The 27,682-nt window shown below is 45.9% G+C and overlaps 1 protein-coding gene across 1 annotated transcript; it reads left to right on the top strand.

Moving 5' to 3' along the window:
• Positions 1 to 170: 170 nt before the first annotated feature.
• prr12b (proline rich 12b) lies at positions 171 to 27,682 on the top strand. Its single transcript, XM_069710218.1, has 16 exons — positions 171 to 612; positions 7,568 to 7,725; positions 8,878 to 9,039; positions 9,249 to 13,645; positions 14,599 to 14,811; positions 16,570 to 16,653; positions 17,735 to 18,614; positions 19,702 to 20,294; positions 20,378 to 20,494; positions 21,600 to 21,733; positions 21,987 to 22,987; positions 23,078 to 23,197; positions 24,231 to 24,328; positions 24,432 to 24,563; positions 26,049 to 26,144; positions 26,579 to 27,682. The coding sequence occupies exons 1-16, from the start codon at positions 530 to 532 to the stop codon at positions 26,711 to 26,713; spliced, it is 8,403 nt and encodes a 2,800-aa protein (XP_069566319.1). The 5' UTR covers positions 171 to 529; the 3' UTR covers positions 26,714 to 27,682.

Raw genomic sequence — 27,682 nt, 5'->3', positions numbered from 1 at the left:
AGAGGTTCAACAATGCAACACAACACTGCGTTGCTGGGCATGACAAATTGTGTGTGTGTGTGTGTGTGTGTGTGTGTGTGTGTGCAAGCGAGAGAGAGAGAGAGAGAGAGAGAGAGAGAGAGAGAGAGCCCAGTCTTTCCTCCTAAAAATGGCGTCTTGTAACAGTGTTCCGGGGAGCGCGAGCGGCAGCTGTCGGAGCTGGAGTCAGCGCGAGCGGCGCGTCGCTCATTAAAAGCTGCTGCGGAACGTGCAGCATCTGTTCTGCGGCCCCATCACTTTAACACGGGAGACAATAGACAGCGAAGTAGACGGAGAGGAGAGGCGGGAGGGAGGAGGTGCTCCTGGCTGCTGTGACTCCCCCCTCCTCCTCCTCCTCCTCCTCCTCGCACTCCTCCTCCTCCCCATTCCTTCCAGTCTACAGGCTCGTCAGGCGGAGAAATAAACAGAACCAGAGGAGAAGAGAAGACATTCCTCCCTCCCTCCCTCCCCCCCCCACTATCTGCCCATCTTCATCCGGCACTTTTCTTTCATGGAGAGGAATTATCCCGCTGCAGGCTTCGGGGATCTGGGTGCCGGGACGGGATGGAGTTACGACAGATCGACCAAAGCAAGGTAAGCGCCTCGGTGACCGGAGAGCACCGGAACCCATCCGGTCCGCTGGCTGCGCGGCAGCGGGCTTACATGGCTGTAACAATGCCGAGGCTGCGTCCTCTGCATCGAGCCGGGCTGCATGGTGCTGTTGCACGGCCAGCAGGCTCAGGTACAGCCAGGGGTATTGTCATCGAGGGTGGGGGTGGGGGTGGGGGTCCAACTGGGAATGCGATGGAAGGTTACTAGTGATAGAGACGGAGGACCGGGGGGAGGGGGGGGGGGCGCTGGAAGAACACCGTGTTATTTTAAAATGAAAAATGACATCCATCCCAGCAGCACCTTTGTCTGTTAAAGAGCTGACAGCTGGATGGAAAGGTTGATTGACAGCCACTGATTGGCTGCAGCCTCAAATCAAAAATCATCTACTGCTCGCCTGCTGTCAATCAAACAAGACGGGCATTTCAACACGAGGAAAACACGAACCGTGTACGAAATATAATCCACGTTGACGTGCAAGTCGCCATTCAAAGATACGGAAAGTAGCCCGACGATAGCGGCTGAGTGTGTTCTCTGATTTATGGGATGTATGACTGATGAACACTCCGCCTTATTAGTAAACACTACAATAATATCACGTGACCAGCAGACGTGCCCTGACTGGCACCGAGTTAACTACAGCTCCAGATGTGTGATGTCACGCGGGTTGCTCAGCGAGCATGAGACCGGCCAGGCTCACGTCTCGGTCCCGGAGTACATGACCCGGAGTCGGACACGACACACAACCGGAAACACGGCGGGCAGCCGCTCCGCTGCTAACGCTAGCAAACAAGCTAATTAGCGACGGAGCCGTCTTCGGTGCCAATAACCCTCCGGACTCTAGTTCCGCCGCTGCTGCTGCTAATGAACCACACGCTCGCCATTTGTTCCTCACACGCTCGCCATTTGTTCCTCACACGCTCGCGTTGCTGTGAGTCGAGAGGAAACGCGGCCTCGAGTCACGCTAAAGTTAGCACGCTCCTGTTAGCTTCGCTCCACGTTAGCGGTCGCCTTGACAACCACATCAGTCTTCGGTCTGACTCCATCTCTGTCAGAAATGGTGCAGACTTACAGCCTCCTCCATTCATTCAACATGTCCAAATAAGACCGTGATGTGAAATCGGCGAGAGGAAACGAGACATCGGTAAAGTCATGATTTTCTCATCCATTCAGAAGTAGAGCTGTATATATAATGTCCTTGATTTTAACACCGAGGGGGAGCTGCAGTGAACTCAGGCGAATTATTTAATTTTGCTCCTGTTATTCTGTCACCAAGTCCAAACTGAGCTGTACCCACTGCAATACATTTTCATCTGCAAATAAACAATTATTGTCATGATTAGTTTGAAATATATATACATTTGACATGTTTTGCCATTAAACCAGGGCAACCTTCATCGGCAACTTTTTATTGCTTGAGAAATGCACTTAGACAAACCAGATGAATGTAATTTTTTTTACTGATTAAAATGCACCTTAATGTACTCTCATCTATTATGTGTGAAAATGAAGTCAGAAATTACATAAAATCGGGTATTAAAGGAAAAGAATTGCACCATTTTTGCATCAAATACTAACTAAGAGCTGAGAGAGTGAACATGGTACAAAACACCATCTGGAAATGTCTGCATATCAAGTAAAAATCATTTCAATTAAAATGTGTAGAAAACCAATCAACACGTACAGTATATGTGAGCTCTGGTGCAACACTATCCATTCATGTGTCTTTGTTTTGATATTTAAATGTTAGAACTATATACTGTATGTATATTAAAAAAAATAATCTTAATTTATTCATGTAACTAAAGTATCATATCTAATTTTAATCTTTTAATATTCACGTTGTCAGGTCAGCAAAAGTTTATTTGGATTAAACTCTGAATTACGTTAATTACTTTAAAACAATATGCATTGACCGACCACATCTTTAAAAAAAAAAAAAAAAATCATAAATTGTGGGCCTTCTCAACCTCAACCAGCAGGAAAAATGCCTGTGTATGTAATATTTTAAAAACCTGTTTTGATTAAGTTTAATTAAAAATATAATATTAAATTAATTTAAGGACCATTCTTTATATAGGTGGTTCTATCTAACATCAAAATTGTTAAGTTAAAAGAGATAATATTGTTGTTCATGTTGACATCTTAAGTAACATAATCAAGACACAATTTTTAAGTCAATCAGATTTCTGACAGTTTCTTTTTCTTAATTCATCTCAGTATCTCCATCAGTGAATCTCCCAACAGACCAAACTTGTGCCCACTGCCCAGCTAAAACGTTCATCCAATAAACCCAAAGTACTCCTTTAAAAAGGCACTCCTTATTATTTCCTCCCAGATGCCATATTTGATTTTTATCTTTTCATTTTCTGCGCATGTTCTCTGCTGTTAGCATCAATAAAGCTCCTCCTGTGGTTTTCAGTGAAAATGTGAAAAAGTGGAGACCTGCCACCAGCCACTTATAACTGTAGAACCTCGTCAAATACGTGTTCTGATGAATATTCATAGATGATAAGCACATTCATCACGTCCTCATGGAGCAGTAAATCGTGCAATCTGATGTTGATATTGTCGGCACATTATTATGGGGGTTTGGTGATTCCTGAGGTGCCTGTTTAAATCCCATCTGCCCAAACATTCCCTGTTAACTTTTCTTAGTATGTGTAAAGGCACAAAATCCCCTTAACATAGTTGTTTCACATACTTTATAAGCAGATCACAGGTATCTTTTAATTGGAGATGTGACCCACCAGCTCAAATATTTTTAAAATGTATAATCTAACCATAAGATAATTTAAACAAAAAAATTCCAACATTGGATGTAGGGAGTTAAAAAAAAAAAAAAAAAAAAACTTCATTAAAAAAACCAGGAAAATATAAGGAGAGTAGATATATGATTTGTAGGTTATGGGCAAATTTCCATCAGTTTTGCGGAGAAGCAGCATTTTATTCCCCCATTGCACTGCAGCCAATTACGCTCAGTGGTCCTGTAGTAAATGACCTTTTACAGGTTGGCGGCCTGGTACTGCTGCACTTACAGGAAGAAACACTCAGAGCTATAGGGGAAGAACATTTTTCTGTGTAGCAACAGGGAGATAATGGATGGTTCGTGGATAATTACCAGGCGTGTAGGTTTAAATCTACCTGAGATACACAGTAGTTTTTGCAGGACTTAAATCTACGTACAATGATACAATGAGGAAAGTCTGCTCAGGTAACGTCTAATGTCTGCCGGGTCATGCCAGGTGAAATAAACCCTCCCTACCACCACAAAAAGCCACATTAAGTCCTTAGCAGTGCTTTGAACGCAGCATAGGTGTGAAGCTTGTCAGGGGATGGTGTGTTTGTCGCCAGGGCGGTCGGTCTGTCCGTCCTGCCTCCTTCTACCTACACCTCTCCTAACGCTGTGTTCACATCGTAGAAGGTAGAAAAAGGAAAACCTCAGGTTCAAAACTCGGTTGTGTTCACAGACAAATCGAGACGAGTTGTGTAACAGAAGCCGCCTAAAGCTTGTGACTACTGCTCATTGACTACATAATAAACTTTATATTGCACTTGTCAAGTTTATAAAGTTCAACACGTTCAACAAGTTTGCAAAGCGAGCAGCAGACATAAAAACAGAAAAATAAAATGTACAATTAAAAATGAAAAATAAGAAAAATACTGTCAGAAATAAAAACATGTAAAATACAACCGATGTAAATATTAAGAATAAATAAATAAATATAAGCATAAAACAAAAAGGAAAAAAAAAATCGAATTCTAATAATCAGTTTTTAAAAGATGACGCTGAGATAGCGCCCTGATTCCCAAAAGAAGGTTGTTTCACAGTTTTGGAGCCCTAAAGTCAAACATCTCATCCTGGGGACTGAAAGCAGTCGCTGGTCTGCAGATCTGAGAGGATGAGCCAGCGTGGATGGGGAAAGAGGGGCAACAATATAAAACTGGGCAAGGCTGCTTAAAAACCAGAAGTAACATTTTAAATTCCATTCTGAAAACCACGGGTAACCAGTGTGATTAAAATGGGCAATATATGCTTTTTGAGTCCTTTAATAACCCTAGCTGCAGTCTGGCAAATAACAAGTTAGAGTTATCTGGATGACTTGACACAAAAGCATGAATTTTTGTATTGTTGATTATACAAAATTATTTAATCTTTGTAATACTCCTGAGTTAACAGAATGCTGAGTTGATGATTTTGTTAAAAATGTTTAGATAAGTTAAGGTCAGAATCAAAGATTACTCCCAGTTAACCGCCCTCATGGTGCACTGTAAACAGTGACATGGGCTGAAAACTTGGCTAGTTAGGCTATAAATCAACAAATATGTCAGATGTGGCACTAATGGACTACCAACCCTAATCAACAATCAGTTAAGAGATGACAACAGTCAAGATATGAGAACAGTAAAGAGATGAGAACAGTAAAGAGATGAGAACAGTCAAGAGATGAGAACAGTAAAGAGATGAGAACAGTCAAGAGATGAGAACAATAAAGAGATGAGAACAATAAGGAGATGAGATCAGTAAAGAGCTGAGAACAGTAAATAGATAAGAACAATAAGGAGATGAGATCAGTACAGAGATGAGAACAGTGAAGAGATGAGAACAGAAAAGAGATGAGAACAGTAAAGAGGAGAACAGTTAAGAGATGACAACAGTCAAGATATGAGAACAGTAAAGAGATGAGAGCAATAAGGAGATGAGAACAGTCAAGAGATGAGAACAGTAAAGAGATGAGAACAGTCAAGAGATGAGAACAATAAAGAAATGAGAATAGTAAAGAGATGAGAACAATAAAGAGATGAGAGCAATAAGGAGATGAGAACAGTCAAGAGATGAGAACAGTCAAGAGATGAGAACAGTAAAGAGATTAGAACAGTCAAGAGATGAGAACAATAAAGAGATGAGAGCAATAAGGAGATGAGAACAGTCAAGAGATGAGAACAGTCAAGAGATGAGAACAATAAAGAGATGAGAGCAATAAGGAGATGAGAACAGTCAAGAGATGAGAACAGTAAAGAGATGAGAACAGTCAAGAGATGAGAACAGTAAAGAGATGAGAACAGTCAAGAGATGAGAACAATAAAGAGATGAGAGCAATAAGGAGATGAGAACAGTCAAGAGATGAGAACAGTAAAGAGATGAGAACAGTCAAGAGATGAGAACAGTAAAGAGATGAGAACAGTCAAGAGATGAGAACAATAAAGAGATGAGAACAATAAGGAGATGAGATCAGTAAAGAGCTGAGAACAGTAAATAGATAAGAACAATAAGGAGATGAGATCAGTACAGAGATGAGAACAGTGAAGAGATGAGAACAGAAAATAGATGAGAACAGTAAAGAGGAGAACAGTTAAGAGATGACAACAGTCAAGATATGAGAACAGTAAAGAGATGAGAGCAATAAGGAGATGAGAACAGTCAAGAGATGAGAACAGTAAAGAGATGAGAACAGTCAAGAGATGAGAACAGTAAAGAGATGAGAACAGTCAAGAGATGAGAACAGTAAAGAGATGAGAACAGTCAAGAGATGAGAACAATAAAGAGATGAGAACAATAAGGAGATGAGATCAGTAAAGAGCTGAGAACAGTAAATAGATAAGAACAATAAGGAGATGAGATCAGTACAGAGATGAGAACAGTGAAGAGATGAGAACAGAAAAGAGATGAGAACAGTCAAGAGAGGAGAACAGTTAAGAGATGACAACAGTCAAGATATGAGAACAGTCAAGAGATGAGAACAGTAAAGAGATGAGAACAGTAAAGAGATGAGAATAGTAAAGAGATGAGAACAGTAAAGAGATGAGAGTAGAGATGAGAACAGATCCCTGACGGTTTCTGCCGTACAGTAGTACAACGGCTGACACCTTTCAGAAGTGCTTTTTCTGTCTGTGATGAATTAAAGACCAGATAGAAAGGTTTTCAAAGAGTGAGTGGTCATTCATAAAATATAGGAGCTGTAAATATACCACTTTTCCCAAGTACAATGACAAGGAGGAGCAATTTAGATATGTGTTTAAAGATATTTAGATTTGAGGAACAATCCCTGAAAATACAGACTTGCTAGATGTTATAATATCTGAAGACAGGAGGAGGATTTCATGCTATTACCCATCCTGAGTAAATCAGACTCAAATACCAAACTAAATGAATTATAACCCTGTTACACATCACACATAATATATGATATTACTTCCCTTAAAGCGCACCCTCTTGTCTGAAAGGTGCTTTGATTCCTTCACTGAGACTTTTGAGGCCATAGAAGCCAGCAGGATTTCGTGATATCACAATTTAAGACAATCCAGTGACCCAGGATGCAACCTGGATCCATGTGATGAGGAAAGTTGATAATGGGCTCTTTTTTTTTTTTTTTTTTTATAAATGCACATCATGTTTCCAGCAATGAAACTTTTAAAATGACAAAAATATTTCTGTATTCATAGACTACAGATGGAGTCAGACAGAATAGATGTAATTTTCTTGCAGAGATAATTGCAATTTTTTTCTGAGGAAAAACAAATTACACAGATTATTAATGATATGATAATATTCCTAAATCATAAAACATCTTTAATCACTGATGGCTACAGAAGTCAGGGTTTGGCGTGGAACACTTGGGTCATACACACTCGATTATTAGTGTTTCATTTAGGAACACACTTGGGCTGAGTTGAAATATTCATGTTTGTTTTTCAAAAAACTCCAGTTGTAATTATGACTTGGAGGCAGACGATGGTATTTAGAACTGGCAAATCGTAATAGCCAGATACAGAAAATCCAAACAACATGCTTCAGCTTTTCAAAAAGGATGAACAAATGCAAGAAATCTCAGAAGGAGAATGCAGAGAATCTTGTATTTAACATTGAGGACTTCCACTCTGATTCTCTCTTTTGTTGTAAATAAGAGTTATTAAATGTCCAACCTGCTGTGTTCCTCAGCCTCATGTATGGGACCTCCAGGTCCTCCCACTCAGACTCAGAGCTGCTCCACCGGCAGGCCTATGGCACCCCTCACCCCCTCCAAGGCTATGCAACCAACCACCACCCAGGAAATTCGAGACAGGGCGGAGCCTGGGGCGCCGCAGGACGCACGCTTGGTAAGGATCCGAAACGTCGACCAGTACTGTTAGTTAGAGTTGCAAGTTGTAGTTCTGGGAACTTGGTGAGGGACGAGCTCCATTTGAACGAGCAGCGAAGTTAGAGAGACGGACTCAGAGCTCTTTTAGTCGTAGGACTACTATCATGTGACTCTGGGCTTCTTTTTTCAGGTTAACCATTTTGATTTTGATTATGTGACCAGTTTAATCTGAGATTGTTAAAGATCCACCCATTGGATCAGAACCGCCGGTCAACTGCCTCCGAACGGTCTCATCCAGACCTGCTGATGGCTGTTTGTTTCGTTTTGATATTTATTTCTATTGGAAGATCAAATTTGCTCTCAGAGTTGAAGCATAATTTTTGTTGCTGCCTGTTTTGCCAGAAGTCGAGTTTTAGGTTTTATTGGATAGAATGCTATGTGGACTTTGGGGTTTGTATATGTAGATATCCATATCTCAATAAGAATCAATAAATATGTATACAGACATGATATATGCTTTTTGTTCTTTATTTAATGATAACAGTCATTTCTTTTGACTGCACATAGATCACGCTACATTTATTGTTGTTTTCATCCAACGTCCTTGTGTGAGATTTCTATTTAGTGTTTCTGTTTTTGAACTCTTCCAACACAGATGACTGTTGATGACTCTTAATTACATAATAATTACAGCCTGAAATTTACTCTAAATCTTTGATACGAAGCAGTTACTAATAAGTTACTACTGGCACGTGAATATACGTGCACAGAAAAAAAAAAGACTATGGGGACCCAACATTTTCATATAGTGTGATGTCTTTTCTAATACGGTGATAATACGAGGACCTCATATGAATGGTCCTGGGTGTGGATATAATGTATTGCTTGCATTGAAATATATTGCTGAAGTGAAACTTGCAAGAAGTGTTGCACATTTCAGTAGTTCCCCCTCTTTTAAACAGCTGCATCAACCTCACCGTTTCATCACGAAGATGGTTCACCCAATAGGAACAAAGACTTGCTGTCTGTCAGAAGATAATATAGTCTAGGCATATATAGTAAGGTATATAGTGTATGTTACAAGTGATGTTGTACAATAATAATGGACAATACATGTCGAGTTTCTCAGATGCTTGTGGATCTCTGATTTAACATGTGTTTTTGTTTCCAGGCCTCTCGGGGCTGTTTGATGCCGGCCTCCATCATGCCGGCTCCACGGGTCCCGACCCGTCCGTCATGAATCTGATCTCAGCTCTGGAGTCTCGGGGTCCACAGCCCTCCCCCTCCGCTTCCTCCCTCCTCTCGCAGTTTCGCACTCCCTCCTGGCAGGCTGGTAAGTGTCAGCCTGTTATGGGAATGAAAAAATTTCAACATTGTTGAAATGCTAATATTTCAAAATCGCTCAGTTTTCATTTGTGAAAAAAAATGATTTGCATTATTGTTACTATTAGAAAGTGACAAGTTTTTAATCTCAAAGGAAAGTTTATTCAATTAGAATTGACCTGCACTGACCACCTCTGTCTGTGTGATGTTGTCCTGTAGCCATGCACACACCGGCCCCAGCGGAGCTCTTTATTTCAGGGGCCCTTCCAGGCTCCAACTCTTTCCCCTCCTCCTCCGCCCTCTCCGCATACCAACATCCTGGCTCCTTCTCCGGACGATCCTTCACTCCCTCTTTGTCCCTGCAGGACGCGCCTACATTTAGCCCGACGTCCAATGGTTTGCTGTCCCCCCATGACCCCCTGCTGCACATCAAAACACCCTCTCAGTCTAGCTTGGGCTTCGACCGCTTGCTATCTTCCCAGAGTGCCAGCTACCGGGGCGCCCACGAGCCCCTGACCCCTCCTCAGTCCCAAGCCCCTTCCACCTCCTCCGGTTGCCACCTGCCCCCCCCCCAGATCAACCTGTTGTCCTCCCAGCTCCACAACCAGTCCTCCCAGCTGTATAACGCCTCCATGTTCTCTTCCACACCAGCCCTGACCCCTGTGGCGCCACCTCAGCCTCTTCCAGAGAGGGCGGTGTCCCGGCAGGACAGTGTGATCAAGCACTACCAACGTTCGTCCCCATCCCAGTCCTCCACCTTGCAGCAATACGCCAGCTGCGGCGGCTCGTCTGGCTACCAGCAGATTGTCAGCCACCATCGGCACGCGGGGGTGTCCTGCAGTCCTCTGGGCGAACAGAGTCCATCCTCTGACCCGAAGCCCTCACCAAGGATGGAAACCCACACGTATCAACCTATCATCCAAACTCCTTACACCACCTCCTCCTCCAGCTCCTCATTCTCCTCTCCGACTGCCACCAAGGGATCGAAGAGCTCCAGCTCCACCAGCGGCTACTCCTCTTCAGGCTCTGTGTCGTCCTCCTCCCGAACCCCCCACACTCCGCCGTCAGCCTCCTCCACCTCCTCTTCATCCTCTTCCAGCTCCAAAACGAGTGCTGGCTCCTTGTCCGCTCCATCTCGTCAGCAGCCCCCACCCCAGTCAGCACCGGCGCCGCCCCCTCTAACCGTGGCTTCATCGCCCCTCGTTCAACAGCCAGCAGCCAAACAATGCCTCTCCACCTACGGTTCTCAATCTGTGACCAAAAGCACAGGCTTAGCAGACCAGACACCCCCCCAGCAACACGCCCAGTCCTACTCTCCCGGCCAGCCTCCATTACACATGTCCCAGCCCTACGGAGGTTTCAGCTCCCCACACGCCCAGGACCTGAGCTCTGGAGCCGGCAGCGCGGGGGGGAAAGCCTTCGCCGGGATCGGCTCAGGAGGACGCTCTTTCTCTGCGGAGATAGTCTTTGAGGACTCGAGTTACGGCTCGGCGTCTCTCAGAAGAGCAGGTAGTCCTTCCTTAGGATATGGGAGTGGATCAACAGGAAGTGGACCTGGATCAGGAGCCCCGGCTGCCGGTGTTGGAGGTGGAGGCAGCAGCTCGTACCACCTGCCTGAATCGAGTACGTCACCCTCTGTCGGTTCCTCCATCAGTCGGCCTGGGCTGCACTCTCCTGCCGCTGTTCACCCCTCCCAGTCGCCTGGAGGCTCGAGGGCTCCGAAGTACCTGTCCTCCATGCTGTCTCCTCCTTTTATGTCCTCTCCTCAAGGCTTCACTGACACACGGCAAGCCCAGAGCCAGTCCTACCACTCGACACCGCCCAAGCCCAAAACGGAGACCAACATGCTGGGAGTCGAGCGATCCCAAGACGAGGAAGAGGATGACGACGATTTCCTCATCCACCACTTACTGCATGCCCAGAGCTCGACTCCCCATCCCTCCCAGCATCACCCGCATCCTCAGCAAATACCCCAACCACTCGCACAGGTGAGGAGCGGGGAAGGCAAAGGATCAAGCTACGACATCAGCAAGATCTCCGAGGAGCGCTACCACCTCCAGAGTGTCATTCGGACCAACAGCAGCACCGGCAGCTCCGGTCCTGGGACGGCAATCAGTGACATGGAGGCCGGTTTAAACAGACATTTAGAAATAAATCAGAAGAAACAACAGGCGAAGTCAGAATTGACGATATCAAAGTCCACTGCCGGAGGGGTCCAGGTGGTTACGGATTCTCTCCCCCACTCCCATCAGCAGCACCACGAGTCCTTGGGCTCTGTGGTCCACTACGGCAGAGGAGACCCCTACACACAGCACCCACACCCCCAACATCCACACCACCCCTCACACGTCTCCTCACACTCTCAGCAACACACTCAGCACTCCCAGATCTCCCAACACTCCCGCCACCCTCAGCATCCTCAGCACCCGCACTCACACAGCCACACCCACATGGAGCTGAAGAAAGCGTCCGATGCCAACGACAATGCGTACCTGTGTAACACACCGGATGTGCAGCAGGCTCGACAAAGCCAGGTCTCCCTCTCGCTGATGGATTCATCCCCAGACCCGCCACAGCAGTCTCACATGCTGCAGTCGGTCCTCTCTCACACCACCCGCACCAAGATGGACCCCCAACAGGCCCCTCCCCCGCAGCAGCAGCAGCAGCAGCATCCTCTGAGCCAGCAGGCCATGATGGGTTCAGCTGGAGGAGCGGGGCCCGATGAGGGAGAATCCCCACCGCAGAACCAGTCCTCGCAGCTACAACTCCAGCTCCAGACCCAAGGCATGGACACCCACTACAGCCTCGGAGCCCAGTCCAGAGATCCGACCCGAGCCAATCAGAACTCGATATCTTCGCTAGACATGCTAGATCCGTCTCTGTCCCGGGCCAACAGCCGAGACAGCGGCGGAGCCCTGGACAGACCTGTCACCGGAGGGGAGGGAGGTGGCGGAGACAGGCACAGGCAACAGCACAGACTCACCCCGCACCACCACCCCCCGCACACAGCCTCAGATCTCCACGACTTCCTGGCTGAACCGGACCTGGGCTTATCCGCCGCTTCACACCTGCACCACCTCAACCAGCCTCAGGGCCACACCCACCCGCACGCCCTCCACCAGCAGCAGGCACATGCCCACCACCCGCTGTCCCACGCCCAGTTAGCTCACCCGCACTCCCAGATGGCGGCTAACATGGGGACGTCCCAACAGCAGCAGCAGGCCCAACCGCGAGAGCCTGAGACGCAACTGTCGCACTCCCAGTTGGACCAACTCAAACAGCACCAGTTCGACCCAGTGAGTCCAGTAGATAAAGTCGGACAGAGCCAAGCTCAGCAGCGGTTCGCACCGCTCACATCCATCTGCTTTCCCGACTCTCTGTTACACGACGAGGACCGCTCTTTCTTCCCAGAGATGGAGGACATGTTCTGTGCAGCTGATTACAAGTCGAGCTGCGTCGGGGATTCCGGAGCCGGACCAGCTGCTCAGGACGGCCTCAGGCAGGCTCACGGGCCGCCGCAGGAGGGCATGGAGGCCTTAAAAGCAGGAGGTGCTGGAGAAGGCTATGATATGGTAGGTCATCACAGTGATCAAGGCTATGGGCAGTACTGCCACGGCCTCCCGGGAACGGGAAACGGCAATCTGCACCTAGACCTGGACTCTCTGAAAACCCACGAGCTTCCCTCCACTGTGAACACGGACCAGCTCGGCCTCATTCAGTCTCAAACCACCGCGGTGGGATTGAGGTCAGCAGCTCAAGGGGATGGCTCTGTCAACAAGATGATGGGAGCTGTGGGAGTGGGCGGAGGGTCCAACCCGACCGGTCTGACTTCGCCTATATTCTGTTCCTCTCGACCCAAGAAGCTGCTGAAGACCAGCTCGTTCCACCTGCTCAAACAGCGACGGGAGCCTCAGCCTCAGACAAAGAAGAACTACGCGCAGGAGTATGAGTTTGAGGATGACGAGGATAAAGCCGACGTTCCCGCAGATATTCGCCTCAACAGTCGACGTCTTCCTGACCTGTTGCCCGACTTGGTGTCCAGTTGTAGGAAGGCTGCTGGGGCTTCGGGGGTTGGTGGACTCAGTCCGCTGATGGGTGACATGGACTTCTGCCACGCCTCCAGCTACTCTTCCCTGGGGCATCCTTCACAACTCCTCCCCAACGAAGGCCCGAAGAAAAGGGGCAGGAAACCAACCAAACCGAAACGCGAAGGCCCTCCTCGCCCGCGAGGTCGACCACGCATCCGTCCTCTTCCCGAGCCTCCGTACTGCCGGGGCTTGATGGGACCGGTGGCCGGAGAAAACAGGAGAGGCCGTGGGCGGGGTCGAGGGCGGGGAAAAAGGGAGGAAGGACTGGTGGAAACACATCGAGACATGAACAAAGCACAAACCCTTCCGTATCAGCAGCAGCAGCAGTTCGGCCAACAGCAGCATCTCCAACAGCATCCGCAGCATCACAGCCAGCAGGCGGAGCTCCACCAGCAGCAGCATCACCTCAACCATCAGCCGCAGCAGCACGTTTCCTGTTCTCATCTCCAACTGCATCACCAACAGCATCATCAACAACAACAACAACCATCCCAGCAGGCGCAGCAGGATCCCATCAGACCCATCAAGGTACCAGTTGATCATCTGTATATGTCAGGAAGAGTTTCCTCTGGACAGCATGAAAAGAGTGATCATTGGTCCTCGAGGGGGACTTTAATAGATAGGAAGAGTAGAAGGTGTCCGATGATGACTCAGAAATGATTCAAACTACATATGTTGTATATAAGTCATCAAAGTAAACCTGACTTTTAGTGTTTGGATGTTATTGTTCAAAAGTTTTTATTTTTAGATATAAAGTTACATATACAGTTTATACAAGCTAGAAATGAGTATACATATATACATATATATATATATTTGATGCTGTCTCTCCTGGGCAAAAGAAAAAAAAAAAAAGGTGAATTGTGGGTATGAATACTAAGATTTTACTGATATAAATATTTAAGGTTACAAACTACAGTTCATCTTATTCTCAATGGCCTCCACCAGTAAAATGTAAAGCGTATGTGTCCTGTTGATGAGACCTGAAGCGCCACCGCACTGTGTGCACAGCCATAGATTGAGTTATCTCCATGTTTATTTTTTTTTTTTTTTTTTTACTGTTCAATGCAGGTTTAATGGATTTTACATTAGAAGTGAGTCACGACACACGGCGGAGGTGTGGTAGCTCACTATCAGGTGTAAAATCCTTCAGTTTGTGCGGATATTTCAGGGTGTGGCCATATTAAAAAACTCCTTCATAATCAGTCCAGTGATGACGGGAGCAAAATGCTTTATGTTGTTTGTTCAATATTTATGAGACTCATTGATGTCCAACCAATTAGAAAGATGGGCTGAAAGGAATTTGTTGTTCAGAAAGATTTTTCCAAATAGTTGAAGGTGAAATAAACAGCAGAGAACAGGATGCTGTGCGGCCGGCAGTGAACGACACTAAAAGTTAAACGAGGATCGTTAATGTGATCATTTAATAATAATGTAATGAATTTGTTAAGTGGTGCTGAATGTCTCTGTCTGTCTCTCAGATCAAACTGTCCCTCCCCACCATGCCTCCATCAGAGTCCTTGTTGAGGACAGACTCGCTGTCCAGCAGCGAGCCGGTTCTGTCAGATGGATCAGTTGGCTCGGCACCATCTCTGGGCCTGAGTCCCGGACCCAGCAGCACCATGGACATCAGCAGGAATGAGCTGAACCTGACACAAGACAAGATGATGAAGCATCAGCAGAGAGCTGCAGAGGTAAACCAGAACCAAGGAGAAGCCTGAGTAGAACCAGCTGGTAGGATTGAATGTGTCCTCCATGATTTAATACTGCAGCTATTACATTACATTTCATTTAGCTGACGCTTTTATCCAAAGCGACTTACAACACACCGATGGTACACCATCGGGAGCAATTTTTTAGGGTTCAGTGTCTTGCTCAAGGACACTTAGGCATGTGGACAGGAGGAGCTGGGATCAAACCACCAACCTTCTGATTAGTGTGCAACCCACTCTACCAACTGAGCCACAGCCTTCTTTAGTCTCTAACCATCTCTGACGCTTTACACCGAGTGGTGTTACTGTTCAGCTCGGCTCATTAGCTGCACTGGAAAGCTCAGCCATTAGTATCTCTGACAAATGCTTGTCTTTGTTGTAAAAAAAAAAAAAAAAAATCTGTTTGAAATGTAAATTTGATGCTGTCACTTCAATGGCAAGCTTTGAAATGTGTGAAAGGCATGAAAGCACGGTGAGTTCCTCACGTGGATTCAGGACAGATTTTTATCAGCGCTGTGTGACGTGTGACCAAAGCTGAATGTTTTCTCATCTCCTCTGTCAAAACTCTGCCTGACAGCTTGAGGGGGCGGGGCTTCTTCAGCAGGGGGAAGGCCAAAATGACAGACAGCTCCATAAATGAATCGTTGTTCTGTTCAGTTCAGTTCAAAAAAGAACAAATAGAGAAAAGTATATAGAATCAGATGGACTGCATGATTAAATGAAAAAAAAAATTCAATTCCGAATAATGAAACCATCCGAAAATCCATTTGAACGATTGTGTTCCTGTAATAATGCAGTTTCACGTAGGCTGTTAGATCCTCCTGTCGGTTGAAGCCTGTCACTCACGTCGGCTGTGAAGAAGAAGCAGCTGCAGCGATGAAGAGATGCTGAGGACTTGTGCATGACAGCCTCAACTTTGTATTTCATGTCTGAGTGAAAAGAAAGCTTGTTGCCGCAGCAACGCTGAGATGTACCGAATCTCCCAGTCAATACTTTGAGTGTGAGGAAACACCCTCCAAATACATTCAAACAGATGCACTTGAGTTCATTTGAAGAGACGTCCTCTCCTTGTTTGGGCTTCCCAGTCATTGGGTTTGGACGTAGACCAGGGACGGAGGGGGAAGTGCTGACTCAGCTATAAGGTGGTTTACATCTGTAGGACTGAAGGGCAATTAGCCATTAATACAGAGCAGTTAAAGCAAAGAGGTTTTAGGCAGCCCAACATTAAAAGACCTCATTTCAGCTGAGAACGAGTGCAGAACCGAGCTGATGGTAAAATGTACCGGCCCGGCTGAGTGTCACCGGGTGTCCACTGGTGTCATCAGACTTTATACAGTTTAACGGGTTTATGGAGACAACGTGTAGTCTGCTGTTCCTGTTGATACAGACTACAATAAAATAATGGATAACAACAATAATCAGACAATATAGATAGTAACAATAATCAATATAAATATAGATTAATAATACACAGACAACACGCATATCTTTGGCTCCTTGAATCCTCTCAGTGAACACCAGCAGCACATTTGTCTTCATATAATCCAGATCGATAAAGGTCATTCTATGCTCCTCCCACAACGACATCGTCAAGATGATCGACAACAGGGAACCTTTTGAGATGGATTACGTAATATGTTCATTTAAAGGAAAAGGAAATTTCGACCTATCGATCTGTAAAGAGTTTGATCATCCTCAGATTTTGAAAAAAACTTTTTTTTCCCTCCGATGTTCTCACAGATGATGGTGGACGGATGGAAGAAGGAAATGGACGACCCTCTGAATCCCGAAGCCTGGGCTGCCATGCAGAAACTCTCTAGTTCAGTAAGTTGCTTTACACCCTCTGCAAGAATGAGCAAAGTCAGGAGCTTCATATATAATTCATAGCTCATCTATTCCAACTCAGGCCTGTAGCAGAGGGAAGACGTTCTCCACCTTATTCACACCTCAGGTGCCTGTAGGCTCTGAGCCGTACCCGTGGACAGAGGCAGCGTTCCCCCGCAGGTGTTTGTTCAACCTAAATGTGAGAGAGAGTGTCTGGTGAGGTCACCAGCGGAACGCAACAGAGTTTTCATTCTCAGACGGGTTTTTTTGTGGTCTGAGCTTTGGAGAAAAGGAGGTTATAGTTGACTGACAGCCAGCTCTTTCTGACTGACAAAAGATAGAGGAGAGATATGCCTGTTGCCAGGGCAGCTGTTGCCACAGTTACAGCATTTCTTTCAGCGCAGGACCCTTGCTGCCACCTGCTGTCTGTTCGGCGTTACTACTCGTAGCTCCTCGTTCAGGTCTGTATTTAGTGAGCTACTTAAATGGCAATCCAAGAGTGGAGTAAAAATAAAACAAATCCTTCACTTTTTATTCTTAAACTTTGGGTTAAAAATGCTCTCAGCTTTTATGTTTATATCAAATTATCTATGAAATAATGAAATGGTCTCTCTTTGTGATAAACAGACTCATCAAACAAGCCTCTATGGAACATTTGAGCATCTATCATCTCATTGTTTTGGTTTTTTACCGTCTGCAGCTCCGCAGTTTGGGTTCAGTCTCTCTGCTCTCATTAAAGCAGCTGAAACGTCAAACAGTCGACAGACGTAGTCAACGAATACAGAAAGAGACAGAAATTCTTCTCAGGAGGTGATGGACACCAAACCAGAGTTAAAGTGTTGGACTTCATCATTCATTCATTCATTCATTCATTCATTCATTCATTCATTCATTCATTCATTCATGCTTTGTGTCTGCTGGATGTCAACATGTCAACTATTGTCCAACATGTTCACCACAACTATATATGACGTGTAAGTTCTGGGAACACTTGCTCTGCTTCGGTGAAATAAAACACACAGTTTGTTGTAATGAACAGAGGAAGAGACATTGTCAGTGATGAGACTCTCGCTTCTTTCAGGCTGATGAGAAGACCTTTGACTTCAAACCGGGTTTAATGGCCTCTTTCCTGGACTTCCTGAAGACGGGCAGAAAACAGTCCGACCTCGAAGTGAGACACGACGGAGGTGAGCAGGAAGTCCTGAACCCCTGCTCCTCTCTGAAGGGAGGAATCCGGCTCTTATCCCCGCCTCCTCCCCTCACACCGACTCCTCCTCAACAGCCGGCGGGACCATTCAGCGAGGGGGGGCGGGGGGAGGAGGCCGACCTGGCCCTCAGCAACTGCTCGAGTCCCTGCAAGCCGCTGGACGACGAGCTGAAGAGGAACCTGGAGACGCTGCCGTCCTTCTCCTCCGACGAAGAGGACTCGGTCAGTAAGAACCAGGACCTGCAGAAGAGCATCTCCTCGGCTATCTCGGCCCTCTACGACACCCCCCACTCTCTGGCTGCTGCCATGGCGTCTGCAATGGTCAAGGCCCAGCCCTCTCTGTCCCCCCCGACGTCGCAGGAGCCGGCCCTCAGCTCCCCTCTCCCTGCCATGCCCCCCCTCATCTCCAGTATGGAGAACAGAAAAGAGGAGGTGCTGACATACACTCATCAGCACACACAGGATGAGGAGGAACCGAAACTGGACTCCCCACAGTCGAACAGAGACCAAACAGAAGACAGAGAGGCTGAGCAGGGAGAGGAGGAGGCGGTGGAGGAGGAGGAGGAAGAGGAGGTGGAGCAGCAGGAGGAGCAGGAGAGAGGAGAAGAGACTGAAAACTATGAAGAAATAATGAGAGATCCACAGAATTTGCAGGAGGAAGAGCAGGTGGAGGAGGAGGAGGAGGAGCAGAAGGAGGAGGAGCAGGAGGAGGACATGTTTGAGATGCAGCCCATGGAGGTTCCTAAAGTTGAAGGTAATGAATGTGTTTGTCTGTCTGTTAACTGAAATGTTCACTGATGTTGACTTCGATGGTTGCAACATACCATAATAATCATCTCACGTCCTTCATGGAGTTGCTTCGTCATGTAACTATGGAGCTTCAGCCAGGTGTTAACAGCTGGATGTATGAGGGTTGAGATGGTAACATCGCTGACTCCTACGTGATGATTCATGGCACTTTTCTAATCAAACTTCGATGGGCTGGATGTGAGTGGATTTCTTCTGAAGGGACGACAGATTTCAGGAGATGAAAGCAGCTTTTCTTTTAAAACTAAAGGGACACAAAGGTCCAGACTGCAGGCAAATCACATTTCTTTCTGAGATCAGGTGCTTTGGACAGACTGTCTTCGCGGTTATTTGTGAGTGAACAGATCAGATTTGGTCCAGACGTCACCAACCTACCTGCATGGGTTGCTATGGTAACGATGCACATGCAGCCACGCTGGTGACGCAGCTTTCCAACAGGGCCGCTGCCGTAGACAGTTTATTTGAGTTTGAGTGGCGTTATCATCTACGAGTGTCAGTGGGGCGTCCGGACAGAGACACAACTGGAGAAATCGGACCAGATGTGGTTTGGATCCGGATTGTAAAATTAGCATTTCATGTGTTTTTCTTGCTTTTCAGACTTTAAAAAAAATCATCTGGATACAATGTGGATATGATAACAATTGGATTTGGGCTGTCAGTCTGAATACAACTTTAGATCACATGATGTCAACAAACCAAACAGCTCCACTGACTGATGAAGACCACACGAACCTCTGGAAGAAGCTTTAAAATGATTCTAATAAGAGAGAGGAGATGTGTTCATGGTAAGAGACAGGTGGAGGAATGAGCTGCTGTTGATACATTGGAAAGGCCTGCTGGATGTCACAAGAAGGGTGGAGGTGATATGATGAACAGGAAAGGTGGAAGTGATATGACGAGCTGGAAGGGTGGAGGTGACATGATGAGTTCTGTTTCTCGACTTCCTGTTTCATAAAGATATGAAACCAGAGAATGAAAATTAAAATGTGTTGCTGCAGACTAACTTTCTCCTTTCCCTCCACCCTGTTTCACAGGTTCTCCACCAGGGCCGGTGCCTGTCCCTCTGTCTCCATCACCCTCCATCTCCCCATCACCCCCCACCTACTCCTCCCCCCCGTCCTTCCCCACTCTGTGTTTCTCAGTCATCCCCCCACTGCCCAATCAGCAGGAGAAGGAAGAAGCTGGTCCTACTAATCCTCCTGCTGAGCAGCAGCAGTCGTCATACCCTCAGACTGCAGCCACCTCCCCACCCCCCTCCACCTCCCCTCCAGCTATCCCATCGTCACCCCTCTCCAACCTCCCCCTGGCCCAGTCCGTCCCCCCTCCTTCCACCACTCCTCCCCCGTCGTCCTGTGACCAGGACCAGGAGCCTGAGGTCGGGCAGCCCTCCCCCTCCCCGTCCTCCTCTTCCTCCCCCTCCTCATCGTCCTCTCAGCCACCGTCGCCTCCGACCCCGGAGGAGACCCCGTCATCCCAGCGTCTCACCTCTCTGCACCTAGCCAAGAAGCAGACGGACGCTGCGATTGCCGGGGAGAGCGAGGAGGAGGACAGCGAGAGTGGTGGCGAGGGAATCTTCCGCGAACGGGATGAGTTTGTGGTTCGAACGGAGGACATCGGGACTCTCAAGGTGAGTCTCCCTCTCCGCTCCCGGGAGGTATGTACGATCGATCAACACCTTCCCTCCATAACCACCTATGTTTGCGTCACCAGATGGCGCTGCAGACCGGCCGGGAGCCTCCACCCATCTGGAGGGTGCAGAAGGCTCTGCTCCAGAAATTCAGCCCAGAGATTAAAGATGGTCAGAGGCAGTTCTGTGCAACCAGTAATGTGAGTATTTCATATTTTATTGTTTTTGTGTTGTTGTTGCATATTTATGCTTTTCTTGTTTTGTCTGTTTATTTTGCACACAGTGGGACTGTGAGAAACGGGTTGTTGTTTTTTTTGATCCGTCTGTATGTCATACGGTGGATTGAAATGAGATAAGTTGAAGTTGAAGTTGCAGTTCAATCCATACAAATGTACTTTATAGGTTCAAAACAAATCAGTGAAGACCTGGACGAACCAGTCCACTTTCACAAATACTCTAATGTTCAACATCTTCCTTCTGTAAGCCTTTTACAGTAGTTCCATTTTCACAAAACAACTCTCACTGCAGTTTGGGACATGTAAGACTTCCTGTTTTAATACGAAAAGTAGTTCCGATTTAAGCAATTTGAGATTATACAAGTTACCAACTAAATAAAACGTAATCTAAATCTCTTCATATTGTGGAGCAATTCACTCAAAATATAAAACTTTTTTGTTAGTGTGATCTCCGTTTCCACGGCAACACACGGGGTATGACTAAGAACGGGAAAACAATCAGTCCTGTCCACAGACTCTAATGTAACGTATGTAATTACTACTCCAGGAAGTAGTCCAATCCCTTAGCAACCACCTAGCAACAGAGAGGATTTCTGGTCTCCAACTGAATAAATACAGAACATAGAAACACTAACCTGCTTAGCTAGCTCAGTCTGGCTGGAACTAAGATATCTGATGAACAAAGATATCTGATGAGCTAAGATATCCATGGACTCGTGTTTTTACCAAAAAGTACCAAAAGGCACCCGATTTCATCAAATGGGTCACTTTTAATAGCCCTATAACAATTAAAAACTACATTACATATTATATGAAATTCTAATTATATATTCCCATTGAGAAGGTGGAGTGATATTTCTAGTGATGAGCAGGGTGTGATGTCATGGTGATTTGTTGCAAATGTTCATTGGACCAATCAAATCTCTGGGGCGGAGCTACTGGTTGTATAATCACAGTATTACAGTTTTTTTCTTTCTTAATGGATCCCGTAACATCAGATATTAGTTTTTATATAGAACAGTGCTGTTTATGACATTTTAAATCTGATTCTTTATGTCTCTTTCCTCAGTACTTGGGTTACTTTGGTGATGCCAAAATGCGCTACCAGCGTTTATATGTGAAGTTCTTGGAGAACATCAACAAAAAAGACTACGTCAGAGTGTGTTCGAGGAAACCGTGGCACCGAGCCAGCCTGACTCTCAGGTGAGACTTCTTTACAAACGTCAGAGGAAGGGACATCGTGATGAACTGAGAGGATTCGGAAAGTGTCTCAAGAATCAGAGCTACATTAAAACCTCAGATGTGAACTAAATTCAGTGATAACCTTCTTCAAAAGTCACATCTGTCAACAGCTGATTTTGGATTCATTTCTAATAACTATATAGTTTCTTAGGCCTCAAGACAGCAAGGGTTTATTCACTGTATTGTCTTCTCTTCCTGACTGACTGACTGACAGGCGCCAGTCACTCCCCAAACAGCTTCCCACCGCTCACAATCAAAGCCAGCCTCGAACAGAAAGAGACGAGCGAGACAAGGAGCGTCAGAAAGAGAGAGAGCTGAAGGAGCAGAGAGAAAGAGAAAAGGAACAAAGAGAGAGGGAGCACAGGGAGAAAGTGGAGAAGGAGCAGAAGGAACGAGAGAGGAAGGAGGAGAAGGAGCAGAAAGAAAAGGAGGAGAAGGAGCAGAGAGAGAAGGAGGACAGAGAAAAGGAGGAGAGAGTGCGAAAGGAGAGGGAGTGTCGAGAAAAAGAGAAGGAGGTGGAACGGGAGAAGGAGAGCGATGCCGAAAGGAGGGAAAAGGAGAAAAGAGAAAAGGAGCAAAAGGAGTATGAGAGAAAGGAGAGGGAGCTGAAAGAGAGGGAACGAAGGAGCAGGGAGCAGAGAGAGAAGGAGAAACAGGACCGGGAGAGGAGGGAAAGGGAGAAACAGGTGAAGGAGCAAAAAGCAAGGGAGGCACATATGAAGGAGTGGAAGGAGAGGGAGCAGAAAGAAAAGGAAAATCAGGAGAGGGAGCAAAAAGAAAAGGAGAAACAGCAGAGGGAGCAGAAAGAAAAGGAGAAACAGCAGAGGGAGCAGAAAGAAAAGGAGAAACAGGAGAGGGAGCAGAAAGAAAAGGAGAAACAGGAGAGGGAGCAGAAGGAGAAGGAGAAACAGGAGAGGGAGAGAAGAGAGAAGCTGAGAGAGCAGAAGGAGAAGGAGAGACGAGAGAGGGAGGAGCAGAAGGAGAAACAAAGAGATCTGGAGAAAGAAAAAAGAGAGAGATGCACAGTGGAGTTCACCAGACTGAAAGATGTGAAGGGAGGAGTGGGAGGAGGAGGGAAGAAGATGGAGTATCCATCCAGAGCCAAGACCTCCAAGGACAAGGCCGAGCCTCCACCCAAGAAGAGGAAGAAGTGGCTGAAGGAGGTGCTGTCCTCCCCCTCCGAGTCGGACTCGTCTCCTCCCAGTGATGATGAAGGTCAGCTGTTCATTAATGCTCACGGATGATGTTAATGTGTCTCTGTTAGTGTCGGCTGGGTCCCGGTCCAACAGCTGCTCTGTGTTTCAGGGCCCATGCGGGCCGGAGTGAACAGCCGGGTCATGAGGGAGATGTTCAGGAGCTACGTGGAGATGTTGGTCAGCACCGCTCTGGACCCCGATATGATCCAAGCACTGGAGGACACTGATGGTGAGACCTCAAATAGAGAACACAATAGTCCCGGTGATCTCTACTCACATAGAGGACACAATACTCCCGGTGATCTCTACTCACATAGAGGACACAATACTCCCGGTGATCTCTACTCACATAGAGGACACAATACTCCCGGTGATCTCTACTCACATAGAGGACACAATACTCCCGGTGATCTCTACTCACATAGAGGACACAATAGTCCCGGTGATCTCTACTCACATAGAGGACACAATAATCGTGGAGAGGGTCGTAGTTTGAACCCAGGAGAGACCTGGCTGACGCACTGCACTCGTACTGTCTCTTGATATACTGACTGTATTCTGACCTTCTGGGGTCGAACACCTGACAACAGTTACCTTCCTAGCTGTGTACCCATGTGACCAACAACTAATGAACACACAGCGGTCCACTCCGGAGGTTTCACCCACATGTGGCTCCTACATCGTATTTTGTCACTGTTGTAATGCATCAGCGGGATGCATCGGGAGGCGTCATGTGTTCGGGTCGTCCGTCTGTCCGTCCTCACCAAAGTGGTAGCTCAAGAAAACATCGAGGGAAGTCCTTCAGATTTGGCACAAATATTAATTTGGACTCAAGGATAGACCGATCAGATTTTGGTGGTGATAGGTCAAAGGTCAAGTTCAACTGTGACCTCACCAAACATGTTTCCGACCCTAAATCTCAAATCAATTCAAATTAGAACATTAACATAAGATAACATGATGAAGTGATGGTCTTTTTATCCACCTGTTAGAGTCCAGATTTAAAACATGATCTACTGTCATTGTTGCAAGTTTGTGTTCATTCACAATCAGATTGATGGGACGGATCCCTTCAATTCTTCGCGACAGATAGCACGAGTCTGGACAGATATTCTTTGAATGTGCCTTTTACCACACCGCTCCTGGAACTGAAAACTAACACTGAGAGGACTTTTTTCAGGTGTCTTGTAAAAACTTGGAGTGACAGTGATTGAGATGATGGATTTAAACGTAAATGTGTGTTGTGCTCTTTGAACTCTCAGATGAGTTGTATCTGCCTCCCATGAGGAAGATCGATAGTCTGCTCAGTGAACAGAAGAAGAGGTTGTTGAGGAGAGTCACTATGAGTGCTCAGCACCAGGTAAACCTTCATATTTTTCTTATTAGTGTTCAAACAGATGCAGTGCAGTAAAACTTGGTTTGAACTAACCCTGAGCTGCATCTCTCTTCACTCTGCTTTCCAGGAGGCTTTACACGTATTCCCCAAAATGACAGCAGACCCTCTGGAGTCTGGAGCTGTTAAGGTTCACCTCGGTGGGGATGGTTACAACCGCAAAACCCTCAACCGGCTCAAGAGGAGCATTCCTAAGCAACAGGTGAGAGATTACATCACGCTAAGGCGACGCTGGTCCAACGCTCAGCGCTGAGCCTGTAAGTTGAAGGACAAGCTAAAGGGAGTCTCATGTGAGATTCCGTGAAGGTGCGTTTAGTTATTGTCCAACAGAACAGAGCTGTGTGACAGTGATGAGACATGTCAGAGGACAGATTGCCCTCAGAGGTCATGACCTGAAGGGACGGTCGGGCTCCTTAAAGAGTCAGTGAAAGCCTGGCGGTCCGGGGAGCTGTTTGTGTCCTGTAGACATTGACTTTGAGGGTCCTTCAGGTATTTTCAGTGAAAAATCAGCAGTTGGTTGATGAGTTAGTCTGGGAAACAGCACGACATGGTCCCAGTAGTCACTTTAATGCACCGGTATATCAAAGAACATAGATATTATAGCAACAGCAGCAACATCAATGACTTTTTGTTCAACAAAGTCTGTTTTGTAACCTGAAAACGGAACATAAAAAGAAACTCAAAGCACCATACCAGAGAGAATCACTTTCATCAACTTATAAACTGATATTTCACTGTAACATCAGACCTCACCTGAGAGGCTGCAGCTCACCTGTCCCTCTGTATGCGTCTACAGAACAGAACGGAAGTCTGCCTGATCTTAATGGCAGGGTTCTCTTATATCTGAGTCGTCACTCTTCATCAGAATTCACCACTTTCTGCAGATCTTTATACAAAACCTGACAAAATTAAAATGGCAAGCTCTATGAAATGTTAGTTGGGACACTCCGGCGGCACGTTGATGGCAGGCCGACTGCGCCGCCCTGCGGCTCATGAGTCAGCTGAGTCAGTCACCTGAACCTCGGTGGTCTATCTGAGATCTCAGCAGGCCACAAACAGACTTATGTTGAGGGTCCTGGCCTCTTTTTCTTGGACCGAGTCCTGCTGGTGGATGCAGGTGTGTATCTGGGTGTATGGCCAACACAGCGTGTCCTTGAGTCAATGTTGCAGCACCATGTTAGGGCTGTTTGTGCTTTGAATTATAGAATATGATGTCATATTTGAATAGAATATGACTGGTCTAGCACAGTGGAAAGAGACATTACATAGGCATTCATTCTGGTTCTCTACTGTTTACAGTATGTATAGTGTGTCAGGCACACTTGCACACATCAAACACCAGACTTCAGCACAATGAACGCTCCTCCTCACATTTAATCGGATACTTAGTTACCTTCCGTTCTTTATAACTTGGTTCTTCATAACTTAGTAGTTTTAAACTTTATTGTTTATAACTTGGTTGTTTATAATTTATAACGTAGTTGTTTATAACTTGGTTGTTTATAATTTATAACTTAATTGTTTATAAGTTGGTTGTTGATAACTTCCGTTACGTTGCAGAGTTCACTGTAAACTTCCTTTGGTGCTGCTTTCCATCAGGAGGACTGTTTCATTTGGCGGAAGAATCGCTGAGAAGAAAACATCTCAAGAAGAAATTGTTCTCCAATGTTTTTCTCTCTGTTTTCAGGATATGAAGCTTTCCATTGAAATGTGTCGGATATACAGTCTGTATCATTCTCTTCACCACTACAAGTATCACACCTTCCTGCACTGCAAGAAGGAGGTAAGGATGGATGATGCATTTGTGTAAAAATCTTATGAGGTGTTCTAATAAATATTTTGCATGAGATTGGATCTGTACCATTAGCAATTATAAAATGCTCTAACTGGCATATTAACTCTCATTATCAATATTCTGCTCTTCAGACGTGTTCATCAGGTTAATGAGGTCACTTCAGTCCTGTTGAATCCAATCTGATACAACGACATGCAGTAGCAGGATTGACATGAGATAACAGGATCCGAATGTAATAGCATTAATAATGATACTAGGCGTATGACCTGAGGAAAGAGGTGGCCTTCGTCTCAAAGAAACTCCCTGACGTATTCAGCATCTGTTGAACAGAAAGATTAGACCCTTGACTTTGTTTCGTTTTTCTTGATCATTGTAACACTGCAGCGGTTCTGTGTGCGCCTAATGTTGTTGTTTCCGACCAGACGGACAACATCGAGCAGGCAGCGGAGGACCCTGGCCAGGAGGAGGTGGTGCAGCAGTGCATGGCCAACCAGGGCTGGCTGGAGAGCCTCTTCAATTCCTTCATGGAGCTGCTCAGCCTCAGTGCCAAGGCCTGAAGGAGCCCCCCCCCCCCCCCCCCGACGCTAGACACGAAGCAACTCACACATCCAGTGTGTTCAGTCGGTGGAGGCATCCGCAGTTTATAAAACAAAAGAATCACACTGCAGAATCGAATGGGTGCTCGTTGTACAATGGTTCCCGTGAGTTTGTTTGTGGGAGATTTAACTTTTAAAGTATTTGTTTTATTGTTGAGTCCATCTTGATTTCAAAGAATTGTACCGAAAAGATGGAGGATAGTGAACTGTATGAATATCATGGATGATTTCCCTAGAAGTCATAAGAGAGATGATTCGGTCAGCACTACAAAAAGAGATTATTCTCAAGACACTCCAACTGTCTATAAGTACTGATAACTATGGTTTGTATAATTTATACGAGGACATTTTTAAAGATGACCATCCTAAGATGGGACTGTTTGCTGTTATGATTTTTGAAAAATGTTTTAAAAGGGTATACATAAAATGTCCCTGCTGCATTTATGGCTTTGGTTGGACCAGCAGAGAGTCCGTCGTGGCATCGGTGAGGTTTAACGGGACTATGTGATAGTCTCTTCTTCTGCAGTGAGATTAAGGGGAAAAAAGTATTTAAAAGTGAAACACGTTCTTTTTTTGTTTGTTCTTCAAAAGACAACGAGAGCGAGGGGTGCAGTACCCTCAATGCCTAGGAATGAAAAAAATAAAAAATAAAGCACGACTTCCTTAAAGGAAGTACAAGGTGAAGCGATTCACGCGCGTCCATGTCAGTGTTAATGTTAGTCATTTTTATCTGTTTGTTGTTGCTTGATATTTCCTATCATTTGGTCTCCGAGGAGATTCTCGCAGAGCAGTTTTTTGTTGTTTTCATGTGTAAATATTGTACAGTACTTCATTCTCTAGTTTCCAGTTGCTCTTCTGTACATGAAATTCCTGTATTTGACATAATGAAATAAAACTGTTGACAAATGACAAAACGTGATGATGAAGAAA

The sequence above is a fragment of the Brachyistius frenatus genome, unplaced genomic scaffold (assembly GCF_029030835.1).
Source record: "Brachyistius frenatus isolate BFR_SWC_R1_liver_20210118 unplaced genomic scaffold, ASM2903083v1 Contig_90, whole genome shotgun sequence".
In the NCBI taxonomy this organism is placed as follows: Eukaryota; Metazoa; Chordata; class Actinopteri; family Embiotocidae; genus Brachyistius; species Brachyistius frenatus.
The sequence above is the reverse complement of the archived record's forward strand: the minus strand, read 5'-3'. Positions and strand labels throughout refer to the sequence as shown.